General features: G+C 42.2%; 1 protein-coding gene across 3 annotated transcripts; it reads left to right on the forward strand.

The window, feature by feature from the left end:
• Positions 1-6,720: 6,720 nt before the first annotated feature.
• Positions 6,721-17,680, forward strand: LOC105491506 (GINS complex subunit 3). 3 transcript variants are annotated; one of them, XM_071084659.1, is made up of 4 exons: positions 6,721-7,074; positions 9,738-9,854; positions 14,756-14,989; positions 16,175-17,680. In XM_071084659.1, the coding sequence occupies exons 1-4, from the start codon at positions 6,889-6,891 to the stop codon at positions 16,403-16,405; spliced, it is 768 nt and encodes a 255-aa protein (XP_070940760.1). In that variant the 5' UTR covers positions 6,721-6,888; the 3' UTR covers positions 16,406-17,680. The 3 variants fall into 3 exon arrangements, with proteins under 3 accessions (XP_070940760.1, XP_011756316.1, XP_011756317.1); XM_011758014.3 differs by lacking the exon at positions 9,738-9,854; XM_011758015.2 differs by lacking the exons at positions 9,738-9,854; positions 14,756-14,989.
• The last annotated feature ends 859 nt before the right edge of the window (positions 17,681-18,539 follow it).

Raw genomic sequence — 18,539 nt, forward strand, 5'->3', positions numbered from 1 at the left:
AGGTCGCATCATGCCCATCAATTTATTTTGATCTCATGGAAGGCGTTTTGGAGCAGTGCTCAAGAAATAGCTCAACCAAAAGAACATCTAAATTATGTAAAAATGAACTCCAATGATTCAGATCTATTAATCTTACATAGTAAGATTTCAAACATGGTACTGTAATTCCAAAACACAAATAACTGTAATAATTTGATCTCGTAGGAGATAAATTCTACCTGATTTTTTGCAGGAAAAAGTTGGAGAACAATACTTTATCACCTTCAAATATATTTGGTAACTGGAACTGAAGGGGAGACAAGTGTAGCCAAGCCTAGACCAAGGATGATCATCAATAATGACAGCTATTTAACAGATGATCATCAATAACGACAGCCATTTGACAAATGTTCATGGAGTGCTTGCTATGTCCCAGGTATTCTCTGAGGTGCTGAGGACGCAGCACTAGACAAACATGAATAATGATGATAAGAAAGACATTTATTGAGCTCTTATTGTGGGCTAGGCCCTGAGCTCAGTGCTTTGTATACAGCTGACCCTTGAATAACATGGGTTGGTTTGAACTGCATGAGTCCCCACTTATACGTGATGCTTTTTTCAGTAAAAGTTATACCATGGACTGGGCATGGTGGCTCACACCTGTAATCCCAACATTTTGGGAGGCCAAGGTGGGCGGACTACAGGGTTAGGAGTTCGAGACCAGCCTTACCAAAATGGCAAAACCTCATCTCTACTAAAAATACAAAAACTAGCCAGGCGTGGTGGCCTGTGCCTGTAATCCCAGCTACCCAGGAGGCTGAGGCCAGAGAATCACTTGAACCCAGAAGGCGGAGGTTACAGTGAGCCGAGGTCATGTCACTGCACTCCAGCCTGCACAACAGAGCGAGACTCCATCTCAAAATTTAAAAAAAAAAATGTATACTGTGTGTGTCTGACTCTCCTACCTCCCCTTGCAAGCCCTCCACTTCTTCCACCTTGGCTACCCCTGAGATAGCAAGACCAGCCCTTCCTCTTCCTCCTCCTCCTCAGTCTGCACAACATGAAGATGACAAGGATGAAGGCCTTTATCATGACTCACTTCCACTCAATGAATAGTAAATGTATTTTCTCTTCCTTATGGTTTTCTTAACATTTTCTTTTATTTGGCTTACTTTATTATAAGAATACAGTATATAATACATATAATACGCAAAATATCTGTTAACTGTTCAATAAGGCTTCTGTATATAATACATATAACATAAAATATCTGTTATGAACTGTTATCAATAAGGCTTCTGGTCAACAGCAGACTAGTAGTAGCTAAGTTTTTGGGAAGTCAAAAGTTATATGTAAGCCAGTGGCTCACACCTATAATCCCAGCACTTTGGGAGGCTGAGGTAGGAGGACTGCTTGAGACCAGGAGTTCAAGACCAACCTGGGCAACATAGCAAGATCCCACCTCAATAAAAATTTCAAAAATAATTTTTTAAATTTAAAATGTTATATGTAGATTTTTGACTGCGTAGGGGTCAGTGCCCTGACCTTCTCATTGTTTGAGGGCCAACTGGGTTTTAGCTTATTTGTCCTACCCGCACCACAACTCTGTGAACTACTATCATTATCTCCATTTTACAGATACAGAAGCTTCTGAGAGGTAACTCACCCACGGTTACAAAGCCAATTGAAGTGGTAAAAATTGGACCCTACTCAGGCCTGTTGGCTTCCTGAAGTAACACAGCAATTGACTAGAAACGGCTGCTAGAAATGCTTCATAAGTAGGGAACTAGGCCATTTAAAATTGTATTTGCTTAAGCATTCCTTTTTTACAGTTGATATAAAGGTAAAATTCAGTGCAGTTCTACCAAAACTCAACAAAATCTACATTACTGGAGCCCAATCAATGAACTTTCATCATGATATTAATGACTTAAGCTCATGGATCTACAGAATTATATTGTGACTAGCATGTACCTTGGCAAACAATTTTTTTTTTTTTTTGAGACAGAGTCTCCCTCTATCCACCAGGCTGGAGTGCAGTGGCACAATCTCGGCTCACTGCAACCTCCACCTGCCAGGTTCTAGCAATTCTCCTGCCTCAGCCTCCCAAGTAGCTGGGACTACAGGTGTGTACCACCATGCCTGGCTAAGTTTTTGTGTTTTCAGTAGAGATGGGGTTTCACCAGGCTGGCCAGGCTGATCTCGAACTCCTGACCTCATGATCCTCCTGCCTCGGCCTCCCAAAGTGCTGGAATTACAGGCATGAGCCACCGCGCCCAGCCCGGCAATTTATTTTTTAACCACTTTAACTTAGTATTTTCAGTGTTTTACTGCTACATTTTGTAACCACTGTAATATCTACATATCATCTGTACTATTATTTACTTAAAACTTTTACTTGATGTTTTAAAGGAAATTTAGTATTACTGCTCTAAATAAAGAGACACTAAATCACTCAATAAATATTTACAAAGTGCCCAATACACACTAGGCAGCAGTGATATAGCACTGAAAAAGAAACTAAAAAATATCCCCACCCTCATGGAGTTAATGTTCTAGTAGGGGTGACAGACAATAAACTAGATAAATGGCCGGGCAAGGTGACTCATGCCTGTAGTGCCAACACTTTGAGAGGCCTCAGCGGGCAGATCATTTGAGGTCAGGAGTTCAAGACCAGCCTGGCCAAGATGTGAAACCCCGTCTCTACTAAAAATACGAAAGTTAGCTGGGTGTGGTGGCAGATGCCTGTAATCCCAGCTGCTCAGGAGGCTGAGGCAGGAGAATCACTTGAACCTGGGAGGTGGAGGTTGCAGTGAGCAGAGATTGTGCCGTTGCACTCCAGCCTGGGCAACAAGAGCAAAACTCCTTCTCAAAAGAAAAATAATAAAGTAAAATAAACAAGATAAGTAAAATATATAGTTAGAGACTGATCAGTGCTGAAGGGAAAGGGGGGTGTCAGTCCATTCTGTGCTGCTGTAATAGCTGAGACTGGGTAATTTCTAAATAACAGAAATTTATTCTCTCATAATTCTGGAGGCTGTGAAGTCCAAGATCAAGGCACCAGCATCTGATGAGGGCCTTCTTGCTGTCCTCACATGGTGGAAGTCAGAAGGGCCAACAGGGGGACAAATTCTGTGTTCTCACATGGCATGTGTAGAGAACCCACTCCCCCAACCCCTTTTTATAATGGCATTAATCCATTCTTGAGGGTAGAACCCTCATGATGTAAACACTTACAATTAGGCCTCACATCCCAACATCGTTGTTTCGGGGATTACATTTCCAACGCATGAATTTTGGGGCATACTGTCAAACCACAGCAGGGGATATCAAGTGTGTGAGTTAAAACTGTTGTTAAATAGTTAAAATTTTAGATAGAGTGGCCAGGGAAGACCTCATCGCGACAGTGACTTTTGAGTGAAGAACTGAAAGGGACAAGCCATGTGAAAATCCTAGAGAAACACAATTCAGGTAGTGGAACAGACAATGCAAAGCACTGAGGACCAAATGTATCTGGGATGCTTAAGGAACAACAGGGAGGTCATGGGCAGAAGCAAGGAGACTAGAGAGCTAATGCAAAAATCCAAGAAAGAGGTGATGGTGACTTAAACCAGAATGATAAGAAATGGTCAGATTCTAGAAATATGAATGTTAAGTCAACATTTGCTGATAGGCCAGTTAGCTGATGGGCCACTACAAAGTGTAAGGGTTAGGAGAGGAGATCAAGAAAAATCCCAAAATTTTGGCCTGAGCAGGTAACTGGAAGGATGGTGCCCAATACATTTCTTTTTTCTTTCGTTTTCTTTCAATGAACCATGTGTACAGTTTTTCATGTTTCTCCTTTTTCCCCCCACCCCCAGATTTGCATTTCTGTCACTGGCACCACAACCTCCTCACTCAAGAAAGAAATTTAGAAAGCACTGGTATTCAAAAGAACAGATGGAAAAGCTGCTTGAGGTTTTGCTCATCTAAAGCCTGTGTGTTCTTTGGAGGCTATGACTTTTAAGGGCAAGTCATAAAAGCTAAAGTGGCCCCTGCCCTGTTCACCAAAACACTTGTTCTAAGTTGTAAAACACTGCAGTTCTATGATTCTGAAATCTTGAAAGGATTATAATGAAAAAAAAAAATACTCTATTTTCAAGGATCCAGCAGATACTTTTCAGAATACTGATATTTTGTATATTGTAAATATACCAAATATACTCTGAATATTATCAGTATCAGCTTTCTCAGAGAACAGAAATACTACTGGCTCTTAGGATTTAAGCTATTAACACATATCTGTGCTTGAAAACCACATGCCACTTTTGTCAAATGAATTGATGCAGTTCAGCATCATAAGCTCAAATATTCATTAATTTCACCTTTTTCTGATTTATTCACTTGTTTATTAGTTCAGGAAAAGGACAGTTTAAATAGAGTAACAATATATACACAATAATAGTTTCATGATGACATTAAATAAGACAAATAAGGCAATCTGATTTTATGTTAAACATTGGCCTATTACTTTATTATTAAAATAATAGTGGTATTTGAGTTTGGAGCCAGTATTCTAGTCTTTGTACAAAGATAATGCCTTTCTTTGGCATCAATAAATCAGTATGCATCTATCTTAATTATATCAGCATAAAAAAATAGCTTACTGTCCTTGGCAGTAAATAACATTGCCTTCAATTAGCCAAATTATATTTCTATCTCAAACTACATCCAGTACCATATATCCATGTCATCAGAGAAATTTTAATTATCACTGCAGATTGTTTATTTTTACATTGGACTGTATCACAAACCGAACATTTAAAATATGAAAAAGGAAAAAATCCTTCATATAACTGCCTCTCAATGCACCTTCTCTCTAAAGCTTCTAGGCTGCTTTCTCCATTGGGCTGCAGACCTTCCTGTCTAGTAGCTCCTGGACACCATGTGTCCCAAACTGAACTCATCCTTTCCCTCCAACTGCCCCTGTTCCTGTGTTCTGTGTATCTATTCATGACATGTCCATCCACCTGGTCAACCAGGTTCAAAACCTGAATCTCTGACTACTCTCTATACTTCACTTCCTGTATCCAATTGGTTGCCAAATACTGCCCACTGAACAGCTTCCAAGCATCTAACCTCTCTCTATCTACTGCTGGAATTCTCTTCCTGAAGCTCGGATTTATGTTATTATTTGCCCCCAAACCTTGCATTTTCCTCCCATTTTCTATGGAATGGCCTAACTCCTTAGAATGGTACCAAGACTTTCCAGTTTGGCCATGCCTTTCCACCCCACTCTACCTTGTTTTCATTGTCCTCTGAATTTCATTTATAAAGGTGACTGGGTGATGACAATCAATGAATTAGTGGCCAATGCCTTTTAAAGTTTTATTATTAAAAAATAATAAAAAAGAAAGAAAGTTTTATTATAGTTCTCAAGAGAAGGGGCTGTGCCTATGACCACACGAGAAAGTATTAGGGTCAATGAGGAAGTAGAGGGAGCAAGGAGAAAGCCCAGAGCCTTTATTGCCATGGGAAGCAATGGGCGAGGCAGGGAAAGGAAGTCTGAGCAAGCTTAGGATGGAATAGTTTGAATAATGTTGGCGAGATCTGGGATATAGGGGTGAATTTTAGTTGTCTGGTACTTGGCCATGGGGTGATTTATTACAGTGACTTGGGGCAGGGAAAATATTGGTGTGTGAGATGGATAAAGGTGGTGTGGGGATATAGGCTTGGGTTGGTTGGTTTGTATATGAAAGGGGTGTTCACAAGCAAGTTGTTTGCTATCTCTAGGAATTAGCTAACTCTGGAGGGGCAATTCTTCCCCAGGTCCCCAAGGCCCCAAGATGTCAACTCATCATAAAATACAGAAAACAGAAACTAAAATCCACGATTAATACACACCCCCCTTCCCACACACCCTTTACTCCCGACTCCAGTAGCCGCAGAAATGCTCTTCTAGACGAAGTAAGTTCTGTAGCGCATCTCTCAACAATCTGCTACCACCCATAGCCCTGGCTGAGGACAGCCATCAAACTTGATACTATGCGACCATGGTCCTTCCCCTGGTCACTGGATAGTGATCGCACCCAACACAGGCACCCCCATCTATAGGGTGGCTGGCGATCTGTGGCCATGTGGTCTGCCTGGACCAATCGATAAACTGGACCAATCGGATTTCCATTTTTAGGGATTTAAATTCAGAGCCATAAAAAGAGATTGTCAGTTGATGATGAGCTAGGACACCCTGAAGTACACTCACAACCTTTGCAAATGTGCAGTCTAGTGCTCCACTAGATATACCCACCCCGTCCAACCTCCACCAAAATACTAACCAAATACAACACATTAGTTCATTATCTAGACTATAATAACTCGCTGGGGATAGTGCTGGAAGTTTTTGTCTAACATTTCTTTCAAATACTAAGATTAACGGAGTTGCATAGTGAAAAAAAACTGTAGGAAAGAGCTGGACTTAGGCCTGGAGCGACGGGCACAAGATGCCTTTATTTTAAACCCCTAAAAGTGTTGCAAAGTGTTTTTAACTTCATATAAATATTTAAGGATCACATGAACACAGTCCAGTACAAATGGGTCCAGGAGCTCAACGAGCGTTCCAGCTTCTTCGTAATGTTCCCCTACTGGGCAACTAGCGGAGGGAAGAGAACTTCCGGCGCCCCCACCTACCGCTCCCCTGCTGTGTCCCACTGCTCTAAATCTGCAGACTTGGTCGATTGCTTCTGCCTGGGCGGTACCGCCCGAATCGACTGCTCCTGTCTGACGCGTCCCCGGGCGCGGGAAACGAGTTTCAATCCACTTTCCTGACCCCAACCATCCTGCCCAGTGTCCGCCTCCCCGTCTTCTACACCCCTAACTCCCTGAGGCTCCTCCGAATCACGCGAGTGGAAGCGAGAAGCTCAAGTGGCCGCCATGTCGGAGGCTTATTTCCGAGTGGAGTCGGGTGCCCTGGGGCCTGAAGAGAACTTTCTTTCTTTGGACGACATCCTGATGTCCCACGAGAAGCTGCCGGTGCGCACGGAGACCGCCATGCCTCGCCTAGGCGCTTTCTTCCTGGAGCGGAGCGCAGGCGCCGAGACTGACAACGCCGTCCCACAGGTGAGCCTTTGGGTGCGGGGTCCCGCCCGGAAAGACTTCAGCTCCCGGCGGGCCTCGCGGCCCTGGGACGCCGCGTCGGGGCGCGCTGCCCCCTGGGATTTGTAGTTTTCGTGGAGCCAGGGCCGAAGGCGCTAACGACTTCTTCCTGGGAACTCCGCGGGGGTCTCGTCGCGCTCAGGGTGGTCTCCAGACTTGTTATTCGCCATCTGTGGTGAAACTACACTTATCATAGGTCGCCAAGCGCCTCCAACATTGATTTGATTTTTGAAACTGTCCAAATTCGTTAGTGTCTTCCCCCTACCCCCTGCAACGTGTGTTGAATGCTTGAAGATTGGCTCCAGCTGAACACTTCAGAATTAGAGTTCTGATTATGTTTGCCTTAAAACAGCTTTGGGCTCTGTAAGAGCATGTGATAAGTGGGAACCCCAAGTTGCTAGATTCATGCCTGCATGATGATGACAGGATCAGCACCCACTTACTGAGGGCTTACTTAGTGCCATCATGGATGGGTGTGGGGAGTAAGCTTTTCCCTTTAATTGAACAGCCAGAAACGTTGGGTTACTTGGCCAGGAGCTTCAGTTAGTGGTGAGCTGACTTGGCCAGGAGCTTCAGTTAGTGGTGAGCTGGGATTCGGAACCAAAGGTTGTATGGCTTCAAATATAAAACTGTCCCAGGAACAGGGCTTGTAATGATTATGTTGGATTTCCTGTTTCACCTGTTTTGTTTAGAACAATGTTTTTTGTTTGGTCTGTTTGTTTCAAGTTAATTTTTATCAAAGTAATACATAACCAACGTTTTAAAAGTCAAATAGGCCGGGCGCGGTGGCTCACTCCTTTAATCCCAGCACTTTGGGAGGCCGAGGCTGGCGGATCACGAGGTCAAGAGATCAAGACCATGCTGGCCAACGTGGTGAAACCCCATCTCTACTAAAAATACAAAACTTAGCTGACTGTGGTGGCGTGCGCCTGTAGTCCCAGCTACTCGGAGGCTGAGGCAGGAGAATTGCTTGAACCCAGGAGGCGGAGTTTTCAGTGAGCTGAAATTGTGCCACTGCACTCCAGCCTGGCTACAGAGCGAGACTCCATCTCGAGTCAAATAGTACCAAAAGATTTATAAGAAAAAATAACAGGCCCTGCCTTGCTTTTCCCACTTCCCCCTCCAAGTCCACAGGGCTCATGTACCTTTTTTAGTGGTGTCTTAAGATTCATCTCCGTATTTCTTTTTTTTTTTTTTTTTTTTTTTTTTTGAGACGGAGTCTCGCTCTGTAGCCCAGGCTGGAGTGCAGTGGCCGGATCTCAGCTCACTGCAAGCTCCGCCTCCCGGATTCACGCCATTCTCCGGCCTCAGCCTCCCGAGTAGCTGGGACTACAGGCGCTGCCACCTCGCCCGGCTATTTTTTGTATTTCTTAGTAGAGACGGGGTTTCACCGTGTTAGCCAGGATGGTCTCGATCTCCTGACCTCGTGATCCGCCCATCTCGGCCTCCCAAAGTGCAGGGATTACAGGCTTGAGCCACCGCGCCCGGCCTCATCTCCGTATTTCTAAATAATATTCTTAAACTTACCTTGTTGGGTTGTTTTTTGTTGTTGTTGTTGTTGTTTTTTGGATGTAGACATTATCTGTTGACTTTGTATCCTAGCAAATGAGGATTTTGTTCCCATACACACTGGTAAACATGCTCTATGCTGCCCATACTTTATTCATATTTCCTTAGTTTTTAGTTAATGTCCTTTTTCTGTTTCAGGATTCCACCTAGGATACCACATTGCATTTAGTAGACATGTTTCCTTAGCCTCCTGACAGTTAATCAGACCTCCTTGTTCTAATGACCTTGATGGTTTTGTGGAGTGGTGGTCAGGTATTTTGTAAAATGTTCCTCAATTGGAAATCTTTGGTTTTGGGGGTAGTTTTGTTTTTGTTTTTAGTTTTTTGTTTTTTTGACAGAGTTGCCCTGTCATCCAGGCTGGAGTACAGTGGCATAATCTCAGCTCACTGCAGCCTCTTCCACCTCCTGGGTTCAAGCGATTCTCCTGCCTCAGCCTCCCAGGTAGCTGGGATTACAGGTGCCCACCATCACACCCAGCTAATTTTTGTATTTTTAGTAGAGCCAGGGTTTCACCAGGTTGCCCAAGCTGGTCTGGAACTCCTGACTTCAAGTGATCCACCCACCTCAGCCTCCCAAAGTGCTGGGATTACAGGTGTGAGCCACCTCGCCCAGCCTCCTTTGTTTTTGTTTTTATTCTTTTTTCTCAGGATTAGACTTGGTTATCAGCTTTAGGGAGGAAGACCACAGAGGCAGGCAAAGTGCCATTTTCATCACATGTTAAGGGTGCCTACTATCAACAGGACTTTTTACTGTTCATTTGAACCTTGGCAGAGGTAATGTTCATGAGGTTGCTCCACGTTTTCATACTGTACTCTTTGGACGGAAGTCATTATCACTCACTGAAGGAGGAGGGAGTCATGTTCCACTTCTTTGAGTGCAGAGTGTCTCCATTAATACTTTAGAATCCTTCTGCATGGGAGATTTGTGTAGGAAGGTTTGTATGACATTTAATTTCGTTTATAGGATTATTCAGACTTTATTTCTTCTTGTGTTCATTTTGGTATATTGGTTTTTAACTAAAAATTTGACCATTTTACTTTTTTTTTTTTTTGAGACAGGGTCTTGCTCTGTTGCCCAGGCTGGAGTGCAGTGGTGTGACATGGTTCACTGCAGCCTTGACCTCCCAGGCTCAAGTGATCGTCACACCTCAGCCACCTATGTGGCTGGGATTGCAGGCGCATGCCACTGTGCCCAGCTAATTTTTTTTTTTTTTTTGAGACGGAGTCTCACTCTATCACCCAGGCTGGAGTGCAGTGACCAGATCTCAGCTCACTGCAAGCTCCGCCTCCCAGGTTTATGCCATTCTCCTGCCTCAGCCTCCCGAGTAGCTGGGTAGTTTTTTGTATTTTTTAGTAGAGACAGGGTTTCACCGTGTTAGCCAGGATGGTCTCGATCTCCTGACCTCGTGATCCGCCCATCTTGGCCTCCCAAAGTGCTGGGATTACAGGCTTGAGCCACCACGCCCGGCCGCCCAGCTAATTTTTGTATCTTTTTCTTTTTTTTTGGTCTAAATTTTCAATGGTATCAGTACAATGTTCAGAATTCCCTTTACTATCTTTTTAATGTCAGTAAGATTATAGTGGTGCCCTTATTTTTATTTTTAATATCAATAAGTTGTGTTCTCCTTTTCTTGATTACCCTTGCCAGGAGTCTATCAATGTTTTTATTCTTTTAAAAGAACTAACTTAGGACTCTGTTAGTTTTCTCTTTTGTACTTTATTTTAGGTCATTAAGTTCTTAATTAGTTCTTTCTGTCTACTTTATTTGGGTTTAATTTTCTATTATTTCCTCCCACACACACCCCCACATTTTGAGATGGAAACTTAGGTCATTAATTTTTCAATCTTCTTTTATACATTCATAGCGATACATTTCTTTTAAGTACAACTTTAATTGCATTTCATAAGTTTTGATGTGTTATATTTTCATTATCAATGAACTAAAAATACTTTTTAGGCCAGGCACGGTGGCTCACACCTATAAACCCAACACTGGGAGGTGGAGGCGGGAGGATCACTTGAGCCCAGGAGTTCGAGACCAACCTGGGCAACATAGTGAGTCCCCATCTCTACAAAAAATAAAAATAAAAAAAGCCAGGCATGGTAGCACACACCTGTGGTCCCAGCTACTCAGGAGGCTGAGGCAAGAGGACCAGTTAAGCCTTGGAGGGTCAGTACTGCAGTGAGCCATGATCACACCACTGCATCCCAGCCTAGGTGACGGAGCAAGATAATATCTCAAAAAAATAAATAAAAATTTTAAAAAACTGTTTAATTTCTATTGTGATTTCTTTTTTGACCCATAGGTATTTAGAAGACTAGTGCTTAATTTCAAACATTTTGAGATTTGGTCATTTACCATTTTTGTTTTTATTTCTAGCTTGATTCCACTGTGGCCAGAAAACATAGTCTGCATGATTTCAGTCTTTTGAAAGTTGCTAAGACTTGCTCTATGGCAAAGCATAAGACCAATTTAAACATTCTGTGTGGACTTGAAAAGATGTCTGTGTGAAGTCATGGTGTCCAATAAATAATCTGTATGTGTGAATTAGCTCATTTGTTAATTGTTTTGTTGAGATATTCTCTATCCTTGTGATTTTTTTTTTCTATTTTTTTTTTATGCTGAAAAACATGTGGACCAGGCACAGTGGCTCCTGCCTGTAACCCTAGCACTTTGGGAGGTGGAGGTGGGAGGATCACTTGAGGCCAGGAGTTTGAGATCAGCCTAGGCAACATAGCAGGACCCTCTCTCTAGGAAAAATTGAAAAATTAGCTGAGTGTGGTGGCACATGCCTATAGTCCCACCTACTCAGGAGACTGAGGCAGGAGGATTATTTGAGCCTAGAAGACCATTGCACTCCAGCCTAGGTGACAGAACAAGACCCCATCTCTTAAAAAAAAAAAAAAAATTATTAAAAAAATGTTAAAAGTCTCTCACTATGATTATGGATTTGTCTGTTTATCCTTTTACTTCTGTTAATTTAGACAAATATTAATTTTCTAGTAGATATAATGACCCTTTTATTGTTGTCACATGTCCCTCTTTATCTCTAGTAATGTTCCTGTCTTTTGATTAGTGTTTACATGACATTTTTTCATCCTATTTTTAATTTTTCTGTGTCTTCATATTTAAGGTATGTCTCTTTTTAAGCAGCATGTAGATGGGTTTTGTTTTTTATTCAGTGTGCTGATTTTTAATTAGTATATTTAATCCATTTACATTTAATTTAACATTGACATATTTGTGTTCATTTTTACCTTCCTACTTTTTTCTTATGTCCCATCTGTTTTAGCTTTCTTTTTCTATCCTTTCTTGACTTCTTTTGCATTAATCAAATTTATTTTGCTATTCATTTACCTTTTTATTAGTTTATTTAGTTATTTATTCTTCTTTTATTTTAGTGGCTACCTTAAATATATTACACAATCATTTTTGACTAAAAAGAATGTTATATAAGTTACTACTTTCACCACTTCACAGAAATGACTAGAATCTTAGAACACTTAAACCCATTTTGTCACTTGTGTTAATCATGATGTATTCTAATTTGACTCATTGAAAACCCTATAAAACATTATTATTATATATCCACTTACATATTCTTTTCATTACTCTTTTTTTCTTTTTGCATTTCCATAGTTCTTTCTGGAATCATTTTCATTCTCTCTTCAGAATTCCCTTACTCTGGATCTTCTGGTGATAATTCTCAGTTTCTGTCAGTGTCACAGATCCCCAGAACCAACCCAGATTTCATGATTCACTAAGGAGACTCAAAGGACTCAGCATATAGTCACACTCATGGTTAAGATTTATTACATCAAAAGGATATAAAGCAAAATCAGCAGAGGGAAAGGTTGCATGGAGTAAAGTCTGGAGGAGACCAGGCACAAGCTTCCAAGAGTCCTCTCCTAGTGGAGTCACACAGGACACACTTAAATTCTCCAGTAATTTGAATTCTGATAAAATGTGTGAAATACTGTCTACCAGGGAAGCTTGTTACAGACTCAGTCCCCAGGGTTTTATTGGAGGCTGTTCATGTGGCACTTTCTGTCCAGCACAGACCAAAATTCAGACTTCCAGAGGCAAAGCAGTTGTTCAACATGAATCACATTGTTTCCACAAACAGTTCAGGCACACTCTCATTGGTTCTGGGACGGGTGAGAATCCCTCTTCTGAAATCCAAGTTCCCAGATACCAACCAAGGGCCAACCTTACAAGCAGGCCTTGCTAAGATAGCAGTCTCAGGCCTACTGTATTAACTCTTTTCTGCATACTTTCTCTATGGAAATGCCTTTATTTCATCTTTACTTTTAAAGAATATTTTCACTGGGTATAAGATTTTACACTCGCAGTTATTTTCTTTTAGCACATTAAAAAAATCCATTTCCATTGTTTTGTGGCTTCCATAGTTTCCGTTAAGAAGTTGGCTTTTTTTCTTTTTTTTGAGATGGAGTCTCTGTCGCCCAGGCTGGAGTGGAATGGTATGATCTCGGCTCACTGCAACCTCCACCTCCCAGGTTCAAGTGAGCCTCCTGCCTCAGCCTCCCAAGTAGCTAGGATTACAGGCGCCCACCACTATGCCTGGCTAATTTTTGTATTTTTGGTAGAAACAAGGTTTCACCATGTTGGTCAGGCATGAACTCCTGAGCTCAGGTGATTTGCCTGCCTCGGCCTCCCAAAGTGTTGGGATTACAGGCATGAGCCACCGCGCCCGGCTAAGAAGTTGGCTTTAACTCTTAATGTTCCTTCTTTAAAGGCAATGTATCCCTCACTCCCATCTACAGCTCTTTTTAAGATTTTCTCTGTCTTTGGTCTCACAATTCAGGTAATATATGCCCAGTTGTGATTTTATTAGTATTTATTCTATTAATACTTGTTATTCATAATGTTCCTTGAATCTGTGGTTTGATATCTTTTTTTAATTTTGAATAATGTATAGCTATTATCTCTTCAGACGTTTATTTTGCGTCAGTCTATCCCTCCTCCCCATTAAAATACATGCATGTTGAAGTTTTTCTTTCTATACCTTATTTCATACATCTCTTAGGCTCTTCTCTGTTTTTTTCTCTAGATGCTTTAGTCTGAATATTTTCTCTTGACCTTTTCTCCCATTTACAGTCCTCTCTTCATCCATATCCAGTCCAGTAAACATGTTAAATTTGATTTAATCTATTGACTTCTTAGGTTCAATTATTATATTTTTCAGTTCTGGAATTTCCATTTGATTTTTAAATTTATCTTAAAGTCGGCGCCTAATTTCTTTGCTTTTCGGTGTCAAATAGAGGGCTTACATCCGTCACTTCTTTCTCAGATCTTAGGCCCTTATGTCCTGGTGGTGCTGGCAGCCTTGAACTCAATGTTGGTCTGTCTAGTCCTGTGCAGTTTGCCAAAAGCTCTGCTTCCACTCCCACAAAGCTGTTCCCATCTTTTTGCAACAGTTCTCTCTTGTGAGAGTGTTTGGCTTTTACTGCTTCACTCAATCCAGTTGTTTGCCTTTGATTTTTTGGAGATTTATGACTCTTAATTTCTGGTCTGTCATGACCACCTCATCTTGTTTTCTAATTCTGTTGAGGCTTTAAAAACTAGAGACATGTGTTCTGTCATCTCTGAAGCTGTGATGTGGGATGGGAAGGGGCTGCCACCCCAGCTCAGGTTGATCCTATACTTCTTTCTGACCCCTAGCACCCAATAGGGTGCTTAGCACATAGCAGGCACTCGGCAAGTGGATATTTAGAATAAATATTGAATATTCAAAGAAAAAGGAAATGTTTACTGTAGTTCTGAAGTGTCTACAATTGGACAGTTTTTATTTGTGTTAGTTAGAAGACTCTCTCTTATCCTACATTTTTGTTCTCCACCGTGTTTTTGTTGTATAAGTCCATTTTCTCTCTCCATTCCATCATCACATAACCACGCACTTCATTGCTTCAAGTCACAACCAGGTCTTCTGTGCTTGACGGCCACTCCCCCAGAGAGAAAAGGCAGTATTGCTCAGGTGATGTGTATTTCCTTTCCGTCACACACATTTCCTATGTTATTTGTCTGTTTTTAAAATCTACATTCATGCATGCTGCAGGGTTCCAAGCTTGAACTCCCCTTGTGGCTGGCAAAAGGACTTTTTGACAACAAGCGACGGATCCTTTCTGTGGAACTCCCCAAGATCTACCAGGAGGGCTGGAGGACGGTGTTCAGTGCGGATGCCAATGTGGTGGACCTCCACAAAATGGGGCCCCATTTCTACGGGTTTGGCTCCCAACTCCTGCATTTTGACAGTCCCGAGAATGCAGACATTTCCCAGTCTCTGCTGCAGGCAAGTAATGGGTGTGAAAACCTTTGGTGCTGCACCTGTCTCAGGAGCCAGCCCCAGATACTACTTTTACCTAGGACAGTGTATGACTTGTAAATGTAGTTTGTTATTATTCCAGGTCAGCCTACAGTTACACTGTCTTCCCATTATATATTATAGATATACACATACACACACACTTTGTTTTAATATGACTTGTCTGCTACTACTCATATTTGCTTGCTACAAGTTGAGGCCAGCAGGAACTCTAGGAAATGAGAAAAGGGTGATGATGGCCAGGTGTGGTGGCTCACGCCTGTAATCCCAGCACTTTGGGAGGCCAAGGCGGGAGGATCACTGAGCCCAGGAGTTCAAGACCAACCTGGGCAATATAGTGAGATCCCATCTCTATTAAAAAGAAAAAAGACAAAAAAAGGGTGATGGTGCATTACAGATGACAGGCACTTAGATACACAGTTCCAGGCCTGGTCTGAGGGTTCCTGTTGGAAATACAAGAGTTACTGGGTTATTTGTTTCCTTCCTTTGTTCTGGGGTTAGGGCTTGGCCCTGCCATGAACTAGCAATATGACTTGGTCAAGCTACTTGACCTCTCTAGACATCAATTCACCTGTAAGAATTGATGGAGATGATAATAGTGCCAAAATTATAGAGTTGTGGTAAAAGTATGTAACACCGTGTAATAAACAATAACTTATATTGTTATTGCTTTTCCAGGACAAAACAATGTTATACATCTGTTCCCACCCTTTATGGTATAACCTTATTTTAATTTTTCATAATTATTTTTTATTCTGTTACTGTTAGAAGAAACCATCATTTCTGTCTCTTGGGACAGAAGCATTTGCTACTAATGACTAATGACAATGCTAATAATGACAATGCTAATAATGACAAAAGTTTCTCAGGAAGCTTGCTGTGTGCTACCCATTTGCTAGGTGCTTTACATGTATTCATTGGTTTTCTTAACAACTTACTGGATTTTCATAACAATCCACTTCACAGATGAGGAAATCGAGGCTTGGCAATGTGCAATAACTTACTTGGGTGCTAGAGGGAATTCAGACCTCCTTCTGAGTCCTACACATCATTCTTTCTTTTCATGCCATTTAAATGTTCTGAGATAAAAATGGATATGACTTTGTGGGGTGTGAGGTCAACCCTGACTTCTCATACTCCCTTGTTTTCCAGACTTTTATTGGACGTTTTCGCCGCATCATGGACTCCTCACAGAATGCTTACAACGAAGACACTTCAGCCCTGGTAGCCAGGCTAGACGAGATGGAGAGGGGCTTATTTCAAACAGGGCAGAAAGGACTGAATGACTTTCAGTGTTGGGAGAAGGGGCAGGCTTCTCAGATCACAGCTTCCAACCTCGTTCAGAATTACAAGAAGAGAAAATTCACTGATATGGAAGACTGAAGGCCGGAAGAACACACAATGGCTCCTTGTAGACGTATCCCTCCATGTGTCCTTGATCGGAGCTGGCTGACCTTGTACAGAACCAGAATCTTGTCCCATTTCGTGGCTTATTCCCTGTGGCCATAGGGAATTATAGGGAACTGGACATGCTGGAGGATGTGGGTGTCCCTGGCTCTGTGAGTCTTCCAGGACTGTCCCACCCTGCTGACCCACAGCCAGGCCCTTTAACCCAAAAACCCACGGCCAAGGAGAAATCAAAGTCCTTCCTAAATAAGAATCACTGCCATATAATATATCACAGTAGAGTTGAGACTGGGATTCCTTGTATCTGGGAGTTTGGACAGCTCCAGATGTACAGTTTCACTAGCCACAAAGCACAGGTACAAACTGGGTCATCTTCGCCTGGTCACAAAATGTTCTCTCGATCTTATTTGCCTCATCTTCCTCATGTACCCCACCATGCTGGCCTGACTAAATAGCTCCTGCTGCCTGCCTGCAGGGAGTTACCCCAGTTTCCAAAAACAGTCGCCCAGATAAAGGAGGAAAAGAGAAAGGCAGACGAATAGCATGGCTTTTACTAAAGAAAAGATATTGGCCTCATACTCTATACTCAGTGCTTAATGAACTGGAATCTGCGTAACTCAGCAGTCAGCCCGGAAGGGAAATGGTTAAACAGCTTATTTTTGCCTCAGAGAGCCCAAGAGCACCCGCACACTTCTTCCACTCCCTGTCTAGAAAAGCTGTCAGGGAGTTATTTGGAATTGCAAAGTAGTTATTAAGGGGTGTTAACCAGCCTGCATTACATCCAGAAGTCAGGACTTGGTTGCTGACTGTGAAGGGCCCTGTTTTCGAAACCTAACATTGCAAGTGTAAGAGAGCAAGAAGGCTCCCTTGTGCTTTTCTTTCCTTGCAACCTTACTGCATAGAAGATCCCGGACCATTTACTGGAACCTGGTTAAGCAAGCACAAATCTCTTTTCCTGAAGATCAAGGATGCAACCTCAAGTTGAGAAAGAAACAGCATTACCTGGGCCCATTAGACCGTTCGCAGGGCTTCACTGCTTCCCCTCTGACACTCCACAACTAGCAAAAATTGTCTTTGTCACTGGAAATTATAGAGGGATTTGGGTATCCAGATTGTGTAGATGCAAACTTAGATTGTCTTGATGCAAACTTAGAACCACAGCAATGCTTTTAAAATGCCTATTTTAAGATGGAATTGATGTTTTTATAATTTGATTTTAGTGCTAAATAAATGATGGACTTTGTACATGAATATGTTCTGTACAAGTACTCTGTCACTAGTACTACAGATAATCATCAAAGCTATCAGAATTTTGTCTTTGATCATATTTGACAGTAATGCACAAATAAATCCATGTTTTAGCAGATGCTCTTTTGCTTGTGTGGTACACATAAATAGGAGGTACATTCTCTGTAGGAGGGTGCTGTGTCCTAGGAAGATGAGATTTCTATTACTACCGCAGCATTTATATATAGCCAGGGCCCCAGAAACCATTCATAGAGCGAGAAAAGCATATTATTTAACTTTTGGCATCATTCTTTTCACACATAGCTTTATATTTAAAGTCAACCCTAAGTCTGCTGCCGTTTTTTCCTACTTCCTAAAAAAAAGAAATTCCTCGGGGGCCATGTGTCAGGAATATGTAGGTATTCATTTCCAAAATTTAGCCCCTATTTTACATTTCGAACAGATTATATTACACGTAGCTTCTGAACCCATTTTCACTTACAGATCTGCCTTCAGGCCTGTCGGACTACCCGTCTCCCCAGCAGCCCTCCAGTCAGTCGTTTGGATTTTTATTTGTTCTCTTCAAGAGGTTAATTTAAGGAAAAAAAAAAAAAAAAAAGGCCGGGCGCGGTGGCTCACGCTTGTAATCCCAGCACTTTGAGAGGCCGAGGTGGGCAGATCACGAGGTCAGGAGATCGAGACCATCCTGGCTAACACGGTGAAACCCCGTCTCTACGGAAAACACAAAAAATTAGCCGGGCGTGGTGGCGGCGCCTGTAGTTCCAGCTACTCGGGAGGCTGAGGCAGGAGAATGGTGTGAACCCGGGAGGCGGAGGTTGCAGTGAGCAGAGATGGCGCCACTGCACTCCAGCCCCGGCGACAG

The sequence above is a fragment of the Macaca nemestrina genome, chromosome 18, assembly GCF_043159975.1.
Source record: "Macaca nemestrina isolate mMacNem1 chromosome 18, mMacNem.hap1, whole genome shotgun sequence".
In the NCBI taxonomy this organism is placed as follows: domain Eukaryota; kingdom Metazoa; phylum Chordata; class Mammalia; order Primates; family Cercopithecidae; genus Macaca; species Macaca nemestrina.

What these genes read in the sequence shown, in the direction of transcription:
- LOC105491506 (XM_071084659.1), top strand. Translation starts at nt 6,889, where the DNA reads ATGTCGGAGGCTTATTTCCGAGTGGAGTCGGGTGCCCTGGGGCCTGAA. An exon ending in CTGACAACGCCGTCCCACAG is followed by an intron (nt 7,075 to 9,737) that starts GTGAGCCTTTGG and finishes TTTTTGAGACAG; the next exon opens with GGTCTTGCTCTGTTGCCCAG. An exon ending in TTTCCCAGTCTCTGCTGCAG is followed by an intron (nt 14,990 to 16,174) that starts GCAAGTAATGGG and finishes CTTGTTTTCCAG; the next exon opens with ACTTTTATTGGACGTTTTCG.